The sequence below is a fragment of the Tachysurus fulvidraco genome, chromosome 20 (assembly GCF_022655615.1).
Source record: "Tachysurus fulvidraco isolate hzauxx_2018 chromosome 20, HZAU_PFXX_2.0, whole genome shotgun sequence".
Taxonomy (NCBI): Eukaryota; Metazoa; Chordata; class Actinopteri; order Siluriformes; family Bagridae; genus Tachysurus; species Tachysurus fulvidraco.
Window position 1 is genome coordinate 16188919 of NC_062537.1, and position 22878 is coordinate 16211796.

Below are 22878 nucleotides of genomic sequence, written 5' to 3' on the forward strand. Positions count from 1 at the left end.
GGTCAAAAACAATTAAAGTAAATAAAAGTTCACATATCATTTAAAGCGGCTCCTAGCAAAAACATTGCTCTTTTTTAATTCACCTCATTATCGACATAATTGTCTGAATTATTAAAGCATATAACACATAATTAAAACTCCCAGTCAGCGATAACAAAATACAAACTCTTTTGTTAATTCAAGGTTCCATATTTTATTAAATTCTTTAAATCATCTTTAATATTAACAAAATAAAAAGTTTCAAAATATAACAACCCTCAAAAGTGTTTAATTTCTTACATATATCTATAGTGTGTGTCTGCTCGGCTCTGACAAGTGACACCTTTTAGAAATTGCACATTAAACCCACACACAATAAGAGACAAGAACGTGATTCAAGTCCTCACAAATAATTCATACTGTAATCCTATTTTCATAGGTTTCTCCAAAAATCATCTTTTGTACAGGCAACAGTGTGTACATACACTTGTGTAGATTCTATGCATATAATACAGTGTTAGTTTTGCAGACCGAAAGAAAAATCTTCATATGAAAAGAGACAAACTGTATAATCAAGAATATTCGTGGCAGAATCGTACATTATTAGAAATGCAGAAAAATAATGCAGAACACCATGCAGCTTACAAAAAACTTACATAAGTGTTAATAATGAATAAATTACTTGCCATTTGGCTTTCTTTTTCCTGCCTTTGTATAAATGGGTTAATTTAAAGACAGAAAAAAATCTTTTCAATCGGCTAAACAGCAACAAACATTGTCAATCAAATCCCTGGATCAAAATACCTATAATGCACTTTGCCTTGGAAAAATGAGCCGGGAATATGAAGTAGGGAGAAGGGAATTCCGAGTATGGATTTGGAAATAATAAGCAGGGAATATTAAATAAGGGGTAGGGAATAGTGTGCAGAGAATATTATATAATGAATAGGGAATATGGAGCAGGGAATATTAAGTAGGAGTATGGAATAGTGAGCAGGGAATATTAAATAGGGATAAGGGAATAGTGAGTATTAAATAGGGAGTAAGGAATAATGAGCAGGAAATGTTAAATGGGGGGTAGGGAATAATGAGCAGGGAATATTAAAAAGGAAGTAGGGAATAATGAGCAGGGGATAGGGAATAGTAGGCAGGAAATATTAAATAGGGAGTAGGCAATAGTGAGCAGGGAATATTAAATAGAAATAGAGAATAATGAGCAGGGAATATTATACAGGGAATTGGGAATAGTGAGCAGGGAATATTAAATAAGGATGAGGGAATAGTGAACAGGGAATATTATATAAGGAATAGGGAATAGTGAGCAGGGAATATTATATAAGGAATAGTGAGCAGGGAATATTCTATAAGAAATATGTAAAAGTGAGCAGGGAATATTATATAGGGAATAGTGAGCGGGGAATATTATAGAGGGAATAGGGAATAGCGAGCAGGGAATATTAGATAGGGAGTAAGGAATAGTGAGCAGGAAATGTTAAATAGGGGTTAGGAATAATGAGCAGGGTATATTAAAAAAGGAGTAGGGAATAATGAGCAGGGAATATTAAATGGGGAGTAAGGAACAGTGAGCAGGGGAATAGTAAGCAAGGAATATTGAATAGTGAACAGGGGATATTAAACAAGTAGGGAGAAGGAACTTGTGATTAGGCAGTAGAGAATAGGGATTAGGAAATAGGGCATGGTTTTGGCGCAACCTATTTGCACATAACTATTTCTATTTGGAGAAGCAGCTGACTACCTGGTGATTTTTTCAAATTCTGTAATATATGTGCAAATACACAGAATATTCACATAAAAATACTGAGGGGACAAAATCGGGTTGAAGCCAGTGAAGTATGTTAGCAAAATATAGATAGTTAGCTCAATAAAAATCATGTTATACCAAGAGGTTGTCCACAGAGTAGCAAAACATAGAAGCTAAATATTAGTAATCAAACAAAATTAAACAATAATTATAATAGTATTAGATAAAATAAGGGGGCATTTCTCACACACACACACACAAAATCATACTGTATCAAATGTCTGTGAAGATACACGTAAGATATGTGAAGAATTAACACAAAAACAAAATACTATGACAAATGAAATAACCCTTAAATTAATGGTGAAAGATAAATAGAAGCTAAAATATCAGTTTGGGATCAAACAGAAAAGGATAACTAGCTCTACACTATAGGGTTGTCACTAAAATAGCTAAACATAAACAGTTAAATCATTAGCCAAATAGCTAGCTAGTTTAATAAGTCAAAAAATATTTCATTTCATATTTTAAAATATTAAATCTCACATAACTGGTGAGCATTAAAACAGGTTGTCATATTAATAGGCTAACTAATCATAAAAAGCTAGCTAGCTAACAGTGTCACAAAATAAGGTATTAAACAGAGCTAGCTGCATAACAATAGCAATGAGAGGTTGCCAGTGAAAGATGTTAGCATAACAAATAGCGGTCACATCAAGAAGTGTTCATGAATTTTGATAAGATTATTTAGTAAAGTCTAATTAAATATAATTAGATGACCACCCTACAAAATAAAAGCTTTCAGTGGTTTAAACTGCCAAAGCTAAACATTAGCTACAAGACCTAGATACTAACTTCAGTGGCCCTTTGGGAAGAAGGATGTCAAGTAATCAAATACGTAAAAGATAAAGATAAAGATAAATTTTGTTGATAAAGTTCCAGTTAGTGTCTGTGTTGCATTTAGAAGTGAATTTATTTAGTATTTACCTAATATGTTAATATGAACAACGCCATAGGGGTTTCATGATAAACAAAGAACACTGTAATTTTGAACACAATAAATCAATCAATAATGATGAGTACATTTGGCACCTCGAATCACTGCTGGCTTCAGTTTTGCTACAGCAAGGAGGACCGTCACACTTTCATCTGATACCTTCTACACACACTTAACACACACACGGTTACACATGGAAATATTAAGCATGCTGAATTCCAGTGCTGTTTTTAATGCGCCCTTGTCCACTTCTCTTCCCCTAGTCCCCTTAGATGGCCAGTAACTGGGCATTACATGTCAGCGCCATTGTTTTTAGCCAGAAGGCACGGCTGAATTTGATTGCAGTCGCCTTTTGAAAACGGAGGATAAAGCTGTTTACAAGCTTAAATAGGCATTTGACGTCTCAGACATTTGATTGTCTACATCTGTAGATGAAATCAGCTACATACACCACTAGCTATTTTGTATGCTAGGTACTTAGCACACAAACACTTAGATATTGAACAAGATAGCTAAAAACCCCATTAACACACTTCTATAGACTTGTGGGGCAGTGATGGCTCAAGCGGTTAAGGTTCTGGATTGTTGATTGGTGGATCGGGTCTCAAGCCGCAGCGCTGCCACTGTTGGGCCCTTGAGCAAAGCCCTTAAACCTCTCTGCTCCAGGGGCGCTGTATCGTGGCTGACCCTGCGCATTGAATCCAACCTCCAAAGTTGGGATATGTGAAGAAAGAATTTTAGTCTGTTGTAATGTATATGTGACAAAATAAAGGCTTCTATTCTATTGTGTATATCACATGAGTGGTCAAACATCTCTGAGACATTTAGAGAAATCAACAAGGGCGCATTCCAAACATAAATAAAGCCTCTGTGTTCAAATTCAGACCCTTACCAGTCTGTCCCCTTGTGGAGGAATTTGGGATGTAGCCACGATGTGTAACCATCACTGATTTCAGAAGCAGATTCAGTCTGGAAGATGGAGGCTTGTGGAAGATCAGTGTGCATGTGTGTGTGTGTTTGTGTGTTTAGGACTTAAAAACATGTACAGCTCGGACCACGTACTGCCTGCAGATGGGACACTCGTTCATTTTCTTGCCACAACGGGTGCAGGTGATCATGTGGCCACACTCAAGCAGTACACAGTCGATCACAGCGTCCATGCAGATCCGACACACATTTTCATCCATGGTGCTGAGAGGAGCCACGCCTGCACACAAACATACAACAACTTACATGAGAAATAAAAAAGGCAGGAAAATAAACTATAATCAATAATGGAATGGTGTGTGTATGTTTTATTCTTCTTATGCCACAGCACATTATCCTTGTAACCTTGTTCTAGTGTTTGTGTTTTTTCTATCTGTCTGTCTGTCTATGTCTTTGGAGTCTATTAATTTGAGTAACTGTGTGCCGAATCTATCTCCATGAGCTCTATTAATCGTTTTACTGAAATAAAATCACCTAAAGCTGCAGAGCATCAGCAGTGTACAACACACACACATACACACATACACACAGACACACACACATACGCGGCTGCTGCTGCTGCTTCAGCAGAAAGGCACTTAGGATATTCAAACAAAGCAGAGTCAATTTTAAATCAGTGGATGCATCTGAGTTTCAGCCAGAATGAGTAACCCTGTACAGTGATAGGCTTCTACTGATCCCTTAGCCAAGAATTTTTCTTCTCACCTACCACAAAGAACCCTTTACAATTGGTAACGGCAGACAACAAATAATCGGATTAAGAACAAGAACAACTTAAGGTCCGCTAGTGGTTAGATTAATTTTAAGTCTTAAACATTTTCTTTACTGTACTGATTCTGAGAATGCCAGAACTCTTTTGGTAGCAAAGCAGCAAGCAAATGTAACCTTATATAATTCACTAGCAAGTAATAGTTAGTTAGCTACCTATATTAGCTCACTTTTTGACATTGTTCTTTATAAGCTGAGATACACCTGACAAATTGTGAATAAAATCTCATCTGAATTTTATTTACAACCAACATCCTGACCATTAAGAAAAGACAGAAGTAAACATGCAGTCATTTTTATCAATTTATATCGATATATAATGCCTGTAGAATTGTATGACCATAATTTGAATACTTCATTACTATTAGCATTTTGTACTATAACATACAGTAATTCTGGGATTGCTTTCTCTGAGAAAAATATTTGATTCTTTTGTAAGCACAGACACTTTATGGCCAAAAGTATGTGAACACCTGACCATCACACCCTCATGTGGTTCTCTGTACAGAATGTCTTGGTATGCTGTAGCGTTACTCTTCACTGGAACTAGGGTCCAAGGGTGCAAACCTGTTTCAGAATGACAATGTCTCTGTGCCCAGAGTGAGCTCCATGAAGACATGGTTATGTCATGGTTGGAGTGTAAATACTCAAGTGTCCTGCATAGAGCCCTGACTCTGACTCAGCGCTAATGTGAACCTTTGAGATGACCTGGAATGCCAGACTTTTCACTCAACATCACTGCCTGATCTCGTTAACGCTCTTGTTGTTGAAAGACCACAAATCCGCAAGCTACACTCCAAAATCTAGTGGAAATCCTTCTCGGAAAAGTGGAGGAAAAGAGGATTAACTGTGAAATGGGATGTTCGACAAGAACAAATGGGTGTGATTGTCAGAAACACAATGTGTACACAGGTGTCTCATGCAGGTGGAAACAGCATACAGTGTATCTCGGTCATTCATGCTAATATTCTTACCTCCAACTTCTCCATCACATATAGAAGGAGGATATGCCACGACTGCATGGTTAACATGGGAGCAGAACAGGATTAGCTTATAACCAAAGTTACAAAAAACATGTAACATCTCTTCTCTATCCTGACACCCATGTGGTGGAATGTCTGTCTCCAAACGGTGACAGAAGAACAACCCCTTCACCAAGCACTTGAATTGATACTTAATTTATTAATTAAAAAAAACTGTATTTTTACCTTTAAAAAATGTATTAACTTCGTATAAAATGGTTATAGCTTGTCCTTGACCTATCGAATCTTATACAGATACGACTATAGACTTCTTTACATCACTGTGCTGTACATGTTCATGACCTGGTTAATCTCTGTGTGTTTGTGTGTGTGTGTGTGTGTGTACGATGGTTTAAGCACAAGCTTCCACCACCCCAAACATGACCTGGATAAGTAACTACATTAAGAGAACAGGACACATTTCACTTTAATATTGCATGAATGTAGTGAAGAAATCTCCTCACCTGCAGTGATGCTGTTGCTCATGTTTTCCACTGCAAAGAAACCAGAAGAGAGACGTCAGTACTGTGTAGACATCACAGCAGTCTACATAGTAAAGCTTTTAAATGACTCCTGACACCGCACAGGACCAGACTGTAAAATTCGTTTGAGTTGAATATAGCGCTAAAGTAAGAACACAATTTTCTGTAACAGCTGCAATTACCATCTGTACTCTACAATCCAGGAACTAAGTGTTCTGGCTTTAGGGATCAACAAGAACTCCTAGCACATTTATTAATGGGCATAATACTCTTTATTGCTGTTCTGGCTGATGATGTTTGTGCTAAAAACTTCCTGGATCTCAGAACAATTCATTAAGCCATCAGTCTTTCTTTTTCCTTCAGGTTCCTTCTACAGTATGCCATAAATTCTAATGATGTGTATTTTTAGATCCATTACACTATGACTTGTGCAAGTCAAGAAACTTCTTTGTGTTGAAACTACTTTGCTTTTCTACTGGCAAGGTTTTTCATGTTTGTTACCTGAGAAATGTGTAAATATTACCCAAGAACAGAATTTCTTGCCATTGTGAAGAGATTTATTGTAAAACTTTTTAGGAGTATCAATAACAGTACTACTATTTGAAAATACAGAATCTCATGAGAAACATTTTTTAAAGTGACGTGACGTGACATACAGCTAAGTACGGTGAGCCATACTCAGAATTCGTTCTCTGCATTTAACCCATCCAAAGTGCACACACAGCAGTGAACACACACACTGAGAACATACACTCGGAGCAGTGGGCAGCCATTTTATGCTGCGGCGCCCAGGGAGCAGTTGGGGGGTTCGGTGCCTTGCTCAAGGGCAACTCAGACGTGGCCGGCCCAAGATTCGAACCCACAACCTTAGGGTTACGAGTCAGACTCTCTGACCATTAGGCCCCGAGATTTTCCATACATTTAATAAATCGTGACTCATTGTGCGTTATGTTTATTTTATAAAAACAGTGTAATTTGGCAAAACAGTTGGTGGCTGGACCTACAATGAATGGCCAGAGTTTCTGTATGTTGTTTTGCAGTAAAACATTTCTCTACACCTCTATATATGTTCTCTATGATTCCTATAATTATGAATTTAATTGAAGTTGGTGCAAATTGCATGAGGATATTTTATCCCCTTCTCTATTTCATTAATTACCCTTTGTCCTGAGTGTCAAGTGTAATGTTTAGGTGTGTGCCACAGACTGAAGACTCACAGGAGGTGCGGTTTTGTTGGTGTTCTCTGTATAAACGCTGCACACGCTCCATCAGCTCCCACTTCTCACAGCAGCCAGAAAAATTCACAAAGTTCCTGGCCAGAATTTCCTTCAGCTGCCGAACCGTTAACAACTCGATGTCATCCTCACTGGAGAGATCAGAGATAGAGGCGCGAGCCCTCCTCTTAGTCATTGGGCTGGGCTGTTGACACATCAACACACACACACACACACACACACACACACACACACACACACACACACACACACACACACACACACACACACACACACACACACACACACACACCACACACAGAGCCAAGATAGAAAAGCGACATGTAAATGTTTGGTCATTCTCTTAACTGAATACGGTGATTAAACACGTTACACAATTTCATAGCAGGCCAGAGAGACTGATTAAGTTAACTGATTAAATAAACAATATAATCGAGCACACTATTCATGCAATAGATTAAATCATAGATATACAGGAACATGAACATTTGAAGACTTTGTGAGGAAGGAATTAGTGTTAAGTCTATAATGAACTCAGAAATAACCCTGAACTATTAGTTCCTCAGGAACTCTTGGTTGCACAATTTCAATTGAACTATAAATTCTAGAAAGGACATTATTTATATTTACATTAATTACTGTCTAGTGTCACTCAAAAGAGGATGAGATTCCATTCTGTGTCTGGTTCCTCACACCATTTTGACCTCATCATCTCAAGGAGTTTTTCCTTGCCAGTTTTTTCTGGGTAGCGAAGTCAACAATAACTCCAATGACCTTTCTTTACAACCACGGAGAGCTGAAATGTATCTCAAAATGTACAATGCAGCAAACACTGAGACAGATGTGCTACAACTGTAAAATACTATATAAGGTTCCACTCCAGACAACAAGAACTACAGTACTGCTGGTCGTCTGAGGCTACAGTAAGCAAAGGCTCAGTGACTCTGTAGGGCTGAAATATTTATCATTGGAGCTTCAGATTCTGATGCTTGATGGGAACCTAATCTTGAGCTTTTGACCTGTTTTGTATGTTTGTTTTTTTTTGCACTACATTGTTGGCAAATAACTGGCAAATTGGAGAGCTGCATAAATGAGCAGTGGTAAAGATGTTCCTGTTAAAACTGGCCATGTTTAGCATGTTATGTGTGAATGTTCATTTGTCTATCAGTCTCTGTAATCTGCTAGCTCAAATTAATAGCTGATTGTCTAAACAATGTTTTGGATTTTAATGGCTTTTTGTTAGAATTATTGTGAACAAAAACTTTACCTCTAGTAAACGTTCGTTGTTCTCCAGGGGTAGGAGAGACACAGAGGCAACATCCCCACAAACCTGTTACAAATCATTAAAAATAACATTTAAAAAAAAAGATCAGACAGAAGAGACATGTATAGTGTGTGTGTGTGTGTGTGTGTGTGTGTGTGTGTGTGTGTGTGTGTGTGTGTGTGTGTGTGTGTGTGTGTGTGTTTTTGTACCTGGCTGGTTCCTGAGCTGCTGTTAGTTCTGTGTGTTTCTTCCTGAGGGACGGAGTCAGACAGTGCAGGCTGCTGGGAGGCCTGGGGTGCAGCATCAACTGGCAGGGCTAAAGCAGAGGGCTGGGCTTCAGTGTCTGCCTCCTCAATCTCTTCCACCTCCTCCTCCTCCTGCTGCTGCTCCTCCTCCTCCTCTTCCTCCTCCTCCTCTTGAAGATCCACCCCCATGTGTTGCAGTACAAGCTCAACGAGTTCCTCCTTTTCAGTGCATGTATCTGTGCTAATGTCACGCAGAGTGAGGTAGCAGCGCAGGTCACGTACTCGCAGACGCATGAGGCGTGCCCGTTCAAATGCCGTCGCCCACAAGGCGTGGCACACGCAACAACGCCGCAGGTTCTCTTGCAGCACGCTACAGAGAGCACAGAAGCTCCGCCCACAGTCTGAACACACGTGCTTCACAAAAACATAGTGACAAAATATCACAGTTTTACATGCATTTGTGATTAATATATATGCAAATATTCAAATATTGCACAGATTTTATGCATGCATGTTCATATATATGCACAGATTTTATTATTCAGTTACATAATATTTAAATATACAGAGAAATCTACCTTTCTTCTGAAAACGGAGAAGGCAAGACCACATGCTTTGCACACTGCTCCATTTGAGGGAGGAGGGCTAGATGGTGATTGAGTCGAGCTGGTTGAAGGGTAGGCAGAGTAGCCAGCACCAGGGGCAAATCTGAATGGCCCGGCTCCACCTCCAAACCCAGCCTGATGGCTTCTGACCGCCCCCGAACCAATCAGATCATTTAATAAACCACAACACGAAGCCCACATAGAGGCCTAAAAGTGAGAAAGAATGAGACCAAAGTGAAAGAGACAGAGAAAGGGAAAAACAGAGAAAGACAGTGCCAGACAGAGAGAGACACAGAGATCTAAAGATATTGTTCGAGACCATGTGATGTGCAATTGAATAGCAATTAGGAAGGTTTTTAATTGATCTTTTGGAGAACGGTTCACCACACACAGTGTAGCATTGTTGCCATTATTTTACACTCTATGAAGTGCATTTGAATAAAGAGCAGGGAGGTAAATCTCAAATAAGCATCACACAGGGTGTAGAAACTATTGATTTATTTCATAGACACAAACACAAGGGGTATGGAGCTAAACCGGCAAATGGTGCCTCTTAGCTCTGTAAAGCGCTTTGCACAGGATGTAAAAAAACATTATTTCAAACCACACATAGTTCAGTGGCATAGAGAGTCAGAGGCTGAATTGCTTAATATAGCAAACTTAAAACATGGAGTGATGAAAGCTTTATGCAGTTTAGTTAAAATAGAAGTTGAGAGCTAAACCCAAATGGCTTATATTAGGAATAAAGCACTTAGGGTGAATTATATACCATCTAATGCTCCAGAGATTATTCTTATTGCATATACAAGAATATTACTAAGTTGTTCCCTATTCCACAATTTCATGCTCTGCTTAGTATATGTGTGTAATGAACCATTTAGTTTTATATTTTATAAAGTCATATTTTGACAATGACACATGTTTAATCATACTTCATATCATATAATATATTTTACATTATTATGTAATAAATATGGTATTTGTTTGGAGCATTGCATGTTCTCACTGTTTTCACACTGGTTTCCTCCCAGTTCCACAGTTTCCTCCCAAAAGCATGCCAATAGGTGGACCAGCTACACTAAATCACCCTAATGTGTGAATAAGTGCAAATCTGTGTGCACAGGGTGCTCAGAACCGGACATTTCTGTCTTTTATGTGCAGGTATACGTTTACATCTCTGTTTATATGTGAAAAATTATATTAATTAATATCTGTAATAGCATACCACAGCCTGATTACAAGGCAAATTAACTCTGAAACAATGAGTTTCCTGTTTACATCCTGCACTGCATTCTGGGTAAGGCGCATACAGCTGCATTTGTTGTCTGGTCTGAAAAGCTGCTTTATAGAAAGAAACCGGATGATACTGCTGCATGTCACAGGTTTCTTCTTTATGGGAAAAAGATGACCTTTACCCTCTGAGAGGTTAATTTAAATCTATATATTCTATCTATATAAAAAAAAACTTTATATATTGGTAAATAAACCAAGTTTGAATCCTAAGTTTTACACATATAGGTATATGTTAGAGGTAAATATGAACATGATGTGAACTTACAGCTTCAAACACAGGTTCTCTTTCTTCTTCCTTCAGGTTCCTTCTATGCCATAAATTCTAATGATGTGTATTTTTAGATCCATTACACTATGACTTGTGCAAGTCAAGAAACTTCTTTACCCCCCATACCCCCATATATATGAATGTATGTATGTAATATATATATATATGTACATATATACTATATATATATATATATATATATATATATATATATATATATATATATATATATATATATATATATATAGTGTGTGTATGTATGTGTATATATTACGTACTTATATATATATACATACATACATTCATTCATATATATATATATATATATATATATATATATATATATATATATATATATAAATTGTGTGTGTATTATACATACATACATACATTCATATATATATATATATATATATATATATATATATATATATTTATATATATATATATATATATATATATATATGTATGGTGTGTGTGTGTGGTGTGTGTGTGTGTGTGTGTGTGTGTGTGTGTGTGTGTGTGAGAGAGATAAGATAATACATCGGAGTACATTTTTATCACCATTTATACTTCTATAATTCTGATTAAAAAAAAATTATTACATTTTAATTTATTCTGTGTCGCAGCGTGTATAACAAACAGTGACTCCGATATTCCCGGGACTGTCTGTTCACACTGATCACCATTAATTAGCAGAATCATTCATAATGATCACTACTGTTCTTATGAATGGTTATACACAGATACTGTGAGATCTGTGACCACTGACAGCCTCGTTGTTGCAAAACTCAGCAGATTAAAACACATTTATTCATTTTATCTCACTTATTAAATATTAGTCTTGCTGACATTTACATCATCATCATCATCATCATCCTCATCCTAAAAAGCATCACTTCTCTGAAAAGAGCACAAATGTTGGTCAGTAAAAACACTTCCGTACCTTCATTGCAATTCCAAGCTGCGGAATTGGTGAAATGTAACACAAATGACGAGCATTGCAGCGGAATTAAATGACGAGCGTTGCAGCGGAATTACTCCATTATGTCTTCCGTATGTGTGTGTGTGTGTGTGTGTGTGTGTGTGTGTGTGTGTGTGAGTGTGTGTGTGAGTGTGTGCGTGCGCTCACACGCGCGCGCAGCCCAGAGCATAACGTCATGGCTTAGAGAGAATCCACCAATCATGATGCAGCAGTAACAGCTGTTCCCTACAGCAGCCAATTGCGTTGATGGGTGGGGATTATTGTGCGCGTGCACACGGTGATGACGCAGAGCGGCTAGAAATTCCTGCTAATTTAAAAAATTTGAACCGTTTTTTTCAGTAAGTGGTTTGTTTTCTGCTGCTATGACGTCATAGGTTTTTTGTGTGAAAAATTTGCATATAAACTGCAAATGATCACTTACAATGCAGGACAAATTGAATGGTATTAATATTAAAGACCATAAATGTAATAATATTTTTTAGGGAGTTACTTCACTGAGAATATTAATTGGAAATTGGTTTTGATTTATAATAACAAATGTTGCATTAATAGTAACATTTGTGAAGTATATTATACACCTAATTTGTCCAACAAACCAATTTCTAAAAAAAATTGAAATAATTATATATCAGATTCTTGTGCATTCTGTAATATAAACTGTGCACCTTTTTTTTTTGACTGTATGTGCACTAGTTTTTTAAATGATGTAGAACACAATTTTTTTAATCATTATGTGGGACAAAAAATAATATCTAGAAAAAAGTTGTTATATTATTTATTTATTTATTTTTATGAGGAATGTAAAATGGCGAAACGTCACATTTTTATTTTAAATCTGTTTATTTTAGTTGGAAAGTTTCATATCCATAAATGTAAGTGGTCTGGAAAGAAACCAAACATTTTCCATTTTAAGCTGGAAATGAAAACTTTATTTTTTATTTGTTTTTCTTTTTTTTCATTTATGTTATGTTACTATTCTAAAATATGGCATAATATGGCATTGCATTTTGTTATGTTATCATTTGTTATTGAGACAATAAAATAAAATAATTAAAAAAACATGACATATGCAGCACAAAGCTCTTATTTTCTAGAGATGTTCAATAATATTAATGAGAAATCCAACATAAAAAAGATCACAGCAAAGTTTAAACTCACTAATTTAGAATGCAATGCAACTACTATATATAACATTTGTGAGTTATGGTTGCTATTAATTCTTTTAATCATGTATGTAAAATGTAGCTCTGATTTATCTGTGTTTCTTCACATGACTGCCATTTTACCTGCTTTTTAATTAGCCAGGAATTTGTGTGCCTGTTGCTCTTTTTTGCCAATATTAAGATTCCACAATTTTCATCCACTCAATTTCAGTAAACACTTCATCCTGGAGTCTATCCCAGAGCACTGGGCTTGAAGCTGCAATGCATATTCGATGTACACATTATCAGTCTATTCATTGACTTCAAAGCATGTTTGTACGTTTCTCTGGAGAAACGCATTTGCCAAATACTATAAATATAAATGCGCACAACACACACACACACACACACACACACACACACACACACACACACACACACACACACAACACACACACACACACACACACACACTAAAATGATCCCACATCTGTTTTAATATATCTGATGGATGTTCTGATTAAACCCCAAAGGAAATTGCTCTTGCTATACACAGTTACTGACAGCCTTATAAATAACACATATAATGATTGAAACTTTGAGCATAAAACTATGCAGCCCCAAATTGTCAACAATCTACTGCATATTTTCAGTGACTACGAGCTTGTTTTCTTGTGTGCATCATCATCATCATCATCATCATCATCATCATCATCATTATTATTATTATTATTATTATTATTATTATTATTATTATTATTATTGTTGTTGTTGTTGTTGGTGGTGTTGTTGCTGCTGCTGCTGTTGTTGTTATTGTTATTATTATTATTGAGGAAAGGAAAGTCTCTCTAATATCTGTATGGAAAATGCGTAAATGCGTATCTTAGTCAAGCTTATATTTACTCATTCTTTCGAAGGATGCCAATAATTCTGGAGCTGACTAGCCTCAGACTGCCTGAAGTCCACCACTCACCTAGTGCTGTTGCCTCCAGAGACCCCAGGAGAAAGACTGCTGGATGTGCTGAAAAATGTCCTGCACACCATAGAGATACATTCTGTCCTTAGGTTGGCAAGATACAGATTTGTGCTTGCTGTTAATCTTATTATATCCCATGGGAGCACTTTAAACACACCTCTATCTCACTTAGACATACACTTGCAGTAGTTCATAATCTTCTGCCATATGCTTTACTCAAAGAATACACAGGACTGGACAGGTATAGATGTGTCTGTGCATGCATATATTAGGACAAAGTAAGTAACATGAGTTAAAATGCCTCTCTCTATAAATATTAGTCAGTTTGGATTAAAGGCTTTGCTCTATTACCTGTTGCATCACCTCAGATCAGATTAAGAGTATTATATCCTGTGTCCTGGAGCCGAAAAATCCTTTCACGATAACACTGTTTTCATCCTCAGTGTTTAATATCAGCACCATCTGATGTCTCTTGAGCTTCCGGCCAGATATGAGCAGCTTTACTTGCTTTGTGGTCACTGTTTCACTGTAGGACTGGAAACCATAAAGCATAAAACATTCTGTGCCAAACATAAAGAGCACAGTAAGGGAAAGCAAGCTTAATTTTTGCAACCTTTGTTTTAATGTTCATTAACCTTTGAACTGTATTAGGTTATATGTTTTCTTTGTTTAATGACAATAGTGCACAATATTCATTAGCTACACAGGTTTCAAATTGTAGTCTGTATGATGTTCTGTTATAACTATTACACATACTATTTTTCTCTGTGTCTTTGTCAATGCTACACAGTATGTCTCAACTGGTCACACCATCTCTCAGGGTGAGAGTTAGGTATACAGCAAGACTCTTTTCTGTTCTGGCACCGAAGTGGTGGAATCAACTTCCCCTAGATGTCCAAACAGCTGAGGCTCTTTTCAAACAACAGGTGAAGACCTACCTCTACCTGAAACACGTGAAATAGTGCTTTTTCCTTTGTTTGTTATATGTATGTTACATTTACATTTACAGCATTTGGCAGAAGCCCTTATCCAGAGCGATGTACAAAAGTGCTTAAGACTACCATTGAATGAATGAATGAAAAAGTAGGTCTTCAGCTGTTCTATGAAAAATATCCATTGATTCAGCTGTCTGGACCCCTAAGGGAAGAACAGAAAAGAGTCTTGTAGTATACTTACCTCTTGCCCGGAGAGATGGTGGGATAAATCCTGGGAGATGTTGCTCCATTGGAGGGTCTGAGGGTGCAAGGTGCAGTGCAAGGTTTGATGTAAGAGGGACCTGGTCCATTTTTTGCTTTGTAGGCAAGCATCAGTGTTTTTTAGCTGATGCGTTCAGCTACCAGAAGCCATTGGAGGACTCGCAAACTGTTCACCTGCAGACGGCAACGGGTTGGTGCTGCAGTTCGTTTGTGTCCGATGGCTAGTGTGACGTTAAACGTGTATAACTATTGTTTAAAAAAACAAACCACTTGAACAGAACCACCGAAAGCCACACACCCACTAATTCAAAGCATCATGACTGCTTTCTCATAATACTCTCACTCCATTTCTGACATGGATTTTCAGCTAAACATATTGATTCAATGAAGCTCACCGAGACTTTCGTTAGCAAGATTGTTGATTAATGACAATAAATATTGTTGAAAAAATACGGACGCCCTTTATGTTTGTCTGAAATCTTCTGTGTTTGTGTGTTTTAATGTGTTCACATATTACAGATACAGCATTAAAAGAATCATTGATAGATATGAAAACGATCAACATCAATTGTTTAAACAAACACCATTCTGTGAGGGTTTTTTGGTCGATTCTGCCTTGTTAAAGAGTAGAGTTTAAAACAGAGCTGTGAAATCCTCAAGGTCAGTGAGCAGGATGTAATCTTGCATTCCTGCAGGAGGCAGAACAAACACAGCACACAGCACACAACACACAGATACACACAGCCACACACACAGCTGCACGCACACACACACACACACACACACACACACACACACACACACACACACAAAGCAGGGAGGGCTACACACTATCCATTCTCTGTACTGTTTATGCCATACAGGGATAAAGGGACTGTGCTATCTATCTTAGGAAACTCAAGACAGGGTAAACCCAAGGCAGGGTACTAACCTATCATAGGGCACAATCTCACACACCCAATCACACACTCATTTAGCCACTACAGATGACAATCAGCCTACAACATGACAAGATTAGAGCATGAGGAGAACATGAACCCCCACACACAGAAGTGTGGCAAATATGCCAAGTTCCATGCAAAGTTTCATCTGTTTGTTATAATTAATGGATCATAAAATATTTTTTGCTGGATAGATCATCTGAATATGCCCTAAAATATATCCAACAAATGACGTTTTTATATTTTACTTATAAAGTATGTTTCCATTTTGTTTCTAAGTGCAAAGAGATACTTGAACAATTTCAAGTTCCCGCAGAAACCATGACCATTATTAAAAATAATAGTATAAATAATAATACAAGTGCAGCATATAACATGGAGGGGTCATGCTGCATGATCAAGGGTTCTGCTCGATTAAGCCCTTGAGAAAAGTTCTTAACCCTTCTGCAACTGCTGCAGCATGACTGAACTTATGCCTTGATTCCAAAAATTTATTTCACTGTTATGTTACAAATAAGGGTTTTTTTTCTCAACTGATAAAAAAAAAAAAAAAGTAAAGCACTTGTCTAACCCGTTCAATCATGATACAAAAATCCCCTGAATAGAAAGTACAGACTACTACAAGAATTAATGTAGTGTTCAAAAATAGTTTTATGTTTTTAAAAAATATATATAATCAAGTTTTTTAAGCAAACAGAAAAAAAACACTTCCAAGCCATTTGCCAGTTAAGAAAAAAAAAGAAGACAAGCAGTTAGTAGAATAATTTCTATACAGACATAGAGAACAATGTGAATTTATCCTGCTGACAGCTATAGCAGTACAAAAGGTCATCCAGGACCATCTCACACATCCAGTATTAAGCACTAAAGGAAACTTAGTAAATCTAACTTAAAGTGCATATTACAGAGGTACTCAGTGTTTAACAACAAAAGAAATGACAATAAAATGTCAAACCAAACATAAAAACTACTTTAATTTGAATCCTTCACTTCTTGTCCTCTGTCAGCTTCTTCTGGACCTTCTGATAGACCTTCACCTCCTCTGGCGAGCGAATGTATGATTCTATTTCCGTGTCTGATATATCCTCATCCCCGGTGACGTCTGGCCCGGGTGAATAGGGTCTCTTTCGCTTTGGGTTCCTTGCTGATGGGGGCAGGAAAAGGTGTCTTTTACCCGGTTGCACTTCTTTAGAGGAGGTTTCACTCTGTTCCTCAGCATCCTCTTCGAGCTCACAGCTCCTCACGGCCTGCAGCATCAGCGTTCTACGGTATGAAAGAATATCGTCAACCAGCGTGCAGACGGAGCCGGGCTCGACGGTGCCTCCTCTGAGCCACGGCAGGGCACGGCCTAGTTTACACAGCGCCTCCCTCAGCTCATTAACACGCCGCACCACTGTGTCCCGCCGAGTCACTCTCGACTGCTTCAACTTAGGCAACCTAGCTATCTCACAGAACTTATTCAGTGTACACTTCTTACGGGCCTGCAACACAAAACACACAGTTTAAGAGAGAATCTTAACTGAATGGCTAGTCTGGTTTATCTTAACTTGCTTTCCAAGCATTAATTCGAAAATGAATTTGAAATAGACAAACTACTTACACTTGGATGGACAATCTGCATGTAATCTGTATATTAAAATCGAATATAACTATGATGACCATCAAGTGACCTGCATGAGTGAGCCTCATTATACACAAATATACACAAAATTGATTTTCCTGAGTTCCTCCTGTGAATGTCTTTGTTAATATCCAGCTTGATAAATGAGGTCCGTTGTGGTTATTTCTGTCTGCAATGCCGGTAATCAGTCATTGGATATATGCTACCGCTAGTTCTATGATTAATCCCTTGCATTGTGATTAATTTAGATGGTGGTTTCCTAGGGGGTAGGCAGCACTATTAGAGCAAGACAATGCTATTATAACTGTTCTGTTTGGAATGTGGCATAAGTATAGCTGTCTTCTGGGCAAAGATGAAATTGTGGCTTATTTTTGAAGAGGAAATATCTCAGAAGCTTGTTTGTGTGTGTGTGTGTGAGAGAGAGAGAAAACATACCATGGGTTTGAGGGACTGCCAGGCTACATAAACACATGCAGTGAGGAGGGGCAGCGGTTGGCGTCCGGTCACTAACCACACATCAGCGGCCAGCTCCAACAGTGCAGTGCTCCGCTGCAGCAAACGCTCTACAGACTCAGCAAAGACATCAGGCACATCACTGGGGCTCAGCTTATACCTTACACACACAGACACACAAAGAAACACACACTTTACTTCCATCCATGGGTATTACTGAAACGAAATAACACTGTACATTGTCTCATTGCATGGAATGGCCTCTGATTTTATTCCAGTTTATGCAATTGTTAACATTAATTATATATTTCTTTTTACAATAAAAATTGTGAAATGTTGCTAAAACTTCGGTTCTAAAGACTTTTTATAAAATAAATACACACGTTTTTTTTTAGTTTAGCAAGAAATAAAATATTTTATAACTATAACAAGAATAGTTGAATAAAATATATACTATTTTTGCAATACACTCCAAATGAATTTGCGATACTCGATTTACAATTAGGATTCTTTCTCAGAACATTTTAAACATAATTTAAATAAGTAAAAATGATGACTGAGAAGACTCCTTGTTTTAATTCTGAATAATGAACAATGCAAAAGTATATAATAAAAGTCATGATAACGGTGATGCTCGCTCACTCGTGACAGTGGCTCTCTAGCAGCTCAGTGAAGCTGCATGCGGTTGTATTTTGGATATTCAGGGCTTTATTCAGTTCGTGATAGACAGTGCCTACGGAAGCTGGGTCAGCGTCCAAAAGCACGCTGATGGTTCCCATGGCAACAGGCCAGTTGTTCTGCCTGCAGACAGATAGCACACAGGAGCCCCCCAACATCTCCTTTTTCATCAGATGTCCGCTCAGAAACTGGGGGTGCTTATAAGCACGCTCGTACAAGCTTGCCACGTCAGACTCCATCTGTTTAGATAACCTGAGGATTCGGCACAGAGAACGTACACGAACCAAACCTGCATGCGACACACACACACACACACACAAAATTATTACAAACAGTTGTACAATAAGAGAGTTAACATAGGCCAGATATGCAGGACAGACAGTAGCTAACTAAACTACCATTACGTTTTTTTTCTCAAGCAGTGTCTATCTGAAACAGCAGTACAAGTCAAGTTCACTAGTTTCAGGTAAACCACTGTGGTGTGGTCTATGGTTGTAATTGTATTAGACTCTTCATACAGACATCTATCTGGGTTCATTCTGATGGTTAGAAAGAAATATGGAATAAGTACCCAGGGTTTACACTGATAAAAATGACATTCAGGAGGGAGGGAAGAAGTTACCTTTGATCAGGTTGGGACATGGCTTCTTGGTGACCTCTGTGGTGAGGTAATAAGGCACGGCTGTATAAGGATGAACAGAAGCATGATTAACAAACATGATTTTTTCTGGTAAACATTGAAGAGAAGCAACACAATGAGATTAGACATGGATAGTCAAAAATATTTATATTCATTATTTATTTCAACGTATGATTATTCATCCTAATTCTGCTCAGACTGACAGACACACTGTAAGCAGAGAGATACCCAATAGACACACAATTAGACACACTGTAGGCAGAGAGATACGCGACAGAGAGATACCCAATAGACAGACAGACACACTGTAGGCAGAGAGATACACAATGAAGAAACAGACACACTGTAGACAGAGAAATACAAGGCAGAGAAATACACGACAGAGAGATACACGACAGAGAGACAGACACACTGTAAGCAGAGAGACACACGACAGACAGGCAGACACACTGTAAGCAGAGAGATACACGACAGAGAGACAGACACACTGTAGGCAGAGAGATACACGACAAAGCGACAGACACACTGTAGGCAGAGAGATACACGACAGAGAGACAGACACACTGTAGGCAGAGAGATACACGACAAAGAGACAGACACACTGTAGGCAGAGAGATACACGACAGAGAGACAGACACACTGTAGGCAGAGAGATACACGACAAAGAGACAGACACACTGTAGGCAGAGAGATACACGACAGAGAGACAGACACACTGTAGGCAGAGAGATACATGACAGAGAGACAGACACACTGTAGGCAGAGAGATACACGACAGAGAGACAGACACACTGTAGGCAGAGAGATACACGACAGAGAGACAGACACACTGTAGGCAGAGAGATACACAACAGAGAGACAGACACACTGTAGGCAGAGAGATACACGACAGAGACAAATACGACAGACTGACAAACACTGTAGGCAGAGAGATACACGACAAAGAGACAGACACACTGTAGGCAGAGAGATACACGACAGAGAGACAGACACACTGTAGGCAGAGAGATACACGACAGAGAGACAGACACACTGTAGGCAGAGAGATACACGACAGAGAGACAGACACACTGTAGGCAGAGAGATACACGACAGAGAGACAGACACACTGTAGGCAGAGAGATACACGACAGAGAGACAGACACACTGTAGGCAGAGAGATACACGACAGAGAGACAGACACACTGTAGGCAGAGAGATACACGACAGAGACAAATACGACAGACTGACAAACACTGTAGGCAGAGAGATACACGACAGACAGGCAGACACACTGTAAGCAGAGAGATACATGACAGACAGGCAGACACACTGTAAGCAGAGAGATACTCGACAGAGAGAGAGACACACTGTAGGCAGAGAAATACACGACAGAGAGATACACGACAAAGAGACAGACACACTGTAGGCAGAGAGATACACGACAGAGACAAATACGACAGACTGACAAACACTGTAGGCAGAAAGATACACGACAGACAGGCAGACACACTGTAAGCAGAGAGATACATGACAGACAGGCAGACACACTGTAAGCAGAGAGATACTCGACAGAGAGAGAGACACACTGTAGGCAGAGAAATACACGACAGAGAGATACACGACAAAGAGACAGACACACTGTAGGCAGAGAGATACATGACAGAGAGACAGACACACTGTAGGCAGAGAGATACACAACAGAGACAAACACGACAGACTGACAAACACTGTAGGCAGAGAGATACACGACAGACAGGCAGGCAGGCAGACAGACAGGCAGACAGAGATACACATGACAGAGAGACATACTGTAGGCAGAGAGATACACAACAGACAGACAGACAGACAGACAGAGATACACATGACAGAGAGACATACTGTAGGCAGAGAGATACACAACAGACAGACACACTGTAAGCAGAGAGATACACAACAGACAGGCAGACAGACAGAGATACACATGACAGAGAGACATACTTTAGGCAGAGAGATACACAACAGACAGGCAGACAGACAGACAGACAGACAGAGATACACATGACAGAGAGACATACTGTAGGCAGAGAGATACACAACAGACAGACAGACACACTGTAGCAGACGGACAGGTGGAGTCTAACCAGTTGAGTGTTGTTCATCACTCAGTGTGGTGGTCAAAGTCCCTTCTGAGATGACAGAGCCGCAGTCCTGACACACCCACTGTGTCTGACTGTACAGCTCATCTTCCACCACGCTACTGGAGCCACACTGTGAACACGAAGGAGGCATCTCCTACACACAAACATGACACAATAATACACAACAAATGACTCTGAATCACGAATCAGATGCTGACTCACTTTCAAAATCAGACTTCAAACATTATATTACTACATTACAAATTAGAAAGCTAATAAAGAATCTGAATGAACATAATAAAAAAAGTAAATCTAAGTAATAAACTTATACTGTAGGAATGACAAGTTTATTCATTTCAGAGATATTTAAGAAATGTCACGCGCAGCCTCGTGTTGTCTGCAACATTAGCCATTAGCTAAATGTTACAAAAAGTGAGTTTGCTAAGTCATTAGCCTTGCAAAAACAACAGAAAAAGCAAAGTAACTCACTGCAAATTTGCGCTAAAAATCCACTTACCAGATAGTTTAAGATAACAAGGAAAGTAACACCACTAGCACAACTTCATGACCAAGGTTTGTTTACATACGGGTATGTAGCTGCACATAGTCCACTTCCGGCTTAAAAACTACCAGTGTAATGCGAAATGTGACCGATAGATGGCGGCAGAGAAGTTAATAATGTTAACTGAAGGTTTTATTATAATAATTTTTACATTTTTATGGGTTTTTTTTCTCATACAAATGCCTTTATGTTTTGGGCAGCTGATGAATATAAATATGATTAATTAATTAACCACTCACTCAAATTTACGAAGACGTAAATTGTAAGGAACAATTTAACAGAATATCATTAAATCCTTTAATGTTAGGAAAAGGAGATTATTTGTAGTTGAGAATTCTTTAAATAATAAAATTATACTCCTACTATCCTTCTCTTAATGGCGATGAGTACTCTCGTGTCATCTAAATCTTTTGGTTACCTCTGTGTCCGCCTTATTAAGCTGTTATTAGCATAATATAATTTATAGTAAATTACTTGTGATGACGTAAAACACAATTATTTGTTGCTGTTGTCGTTTCATAAGACTGCAACATTAAGCAAAGGGTCTTCATCTGAACCAAAGTGGTTTAAGATGTACAGAATCTGCACGCAGGTGAACAGCTTTGGTCCAGGAATATCTATAGATCTGTGTGCAAAGTTTAACATTCTAAACCTTCCCTTGCTCCTGATAAATCTATC

The 22878-nt window shown here is 38.3% G+C and overlaps 2 protein-coding genes across 3 annotated transcripts; both read right to left on the reverse strand.

Annotated features, from left to right (window-relative positions):
- Positions 1-588: 588 nt before the first annotated feature.
- On the reverse strand, positions 589-12019 carry rnf34b (ring finger protein 34b). Of its 2 annotated transcripts, XM_027141195.2 has the most exons (8): positions 11854-12019; positions 9320-9553; positions 8706-9155; positions 8500-8562; positions 7215-7416; positions 5980-6009; positions 5468-5509; positions 589-3945 (listed from the first exon to the last, which is right to left on the reverse strand). In XM_027141195.2, the coding sequence occupies exons 1-8, from the start codon at positions 11857-11859 to the stop codon at positions 3764-3766; spliced, it is 1209 nt and encodes a 402-aa protein (XP_026996996.1). In that variant the 5' UTR covers positions 11860-12019; the 3' UTR covers positions 589-3763. The 2 variants fall into 2 exon arrangements, with proteins under 2 accessions (XP_026996996.1, XP_026996997.1); XM_027141196.2 differs by lacking the exon at positions 5468-5509 and having other exon boundaries at positions 11854-12018.
- A 4761-nt stretch (positions 12020-16780) lies between these two features.
- brf2 (BRF2 RNA polymerase III transcription initiation factor subunit) lies at positions 16781-22316 on the reverse strand. Its single transcript, XM_027141174.2, has 6 exons — positions 22156-22316; positions 21642-21792; positions 19522-19581; positions 18864-19188; positions 18204-18381; positions 16781-17628 (listed from the first exon to the last, which is right to left on the reverse strand). The coding sequence occupies exons 2-6, from the start codon at positions 21787-21789 to the stop codon at positions 17134-17136; spliced, it is 1206 nt and encodes a 401-aa protein (XP_026996975.2). The 5' UTR covers positions 21790-21792; positions 22156-22316; the 3' UTR covers positions 16781-17133.
- Positions 22317-22878: the final 562 nt, after the last annotated feature.

Excerpts from the sequence above, each read along its gene's own strand:
- rnf34b (XM_027141195.2), bottom strand. Across the intron at positions 7,417-8,499 it reads ACAACGAACGTTTACTAGAG|CCCAGCCCAATGACTAAGAG; the intron begins GTAAAGTTTTTG and ends ATGTGTCAACAG. Across the intron at positions 6,010-7,214 it reads CCAACAAAACCGCACCTCCT|TGGAAAACATGAGCAACAGC; the intron begins GTGAGTCTTCAG and ends GTTTCTTTGCAG.
- brf2 (XM_027141174.2), bottom strand. The coding sequence starts at position 21,789 with ATGCCTCCTTCGTGTTCACAGTGTGGCTCCAGTAGCGTGGTGGAAGAT. Across the intron at positions 19,582-21,641 it reads TGATGAACAACACTCAACTG|CCGTGCCTTATTACCTCACC; the intron begins GTTAGACTCCAC and ends ATCCTTATACAG. Across the intron at positions 19,189-19,521 it reads ATGTCCCAACCTGATCAAAG|GTTTGGTTCGTGTACGTTCT; the intron begins GTAACTTCTTCC and ends TGTCGCATGCAG.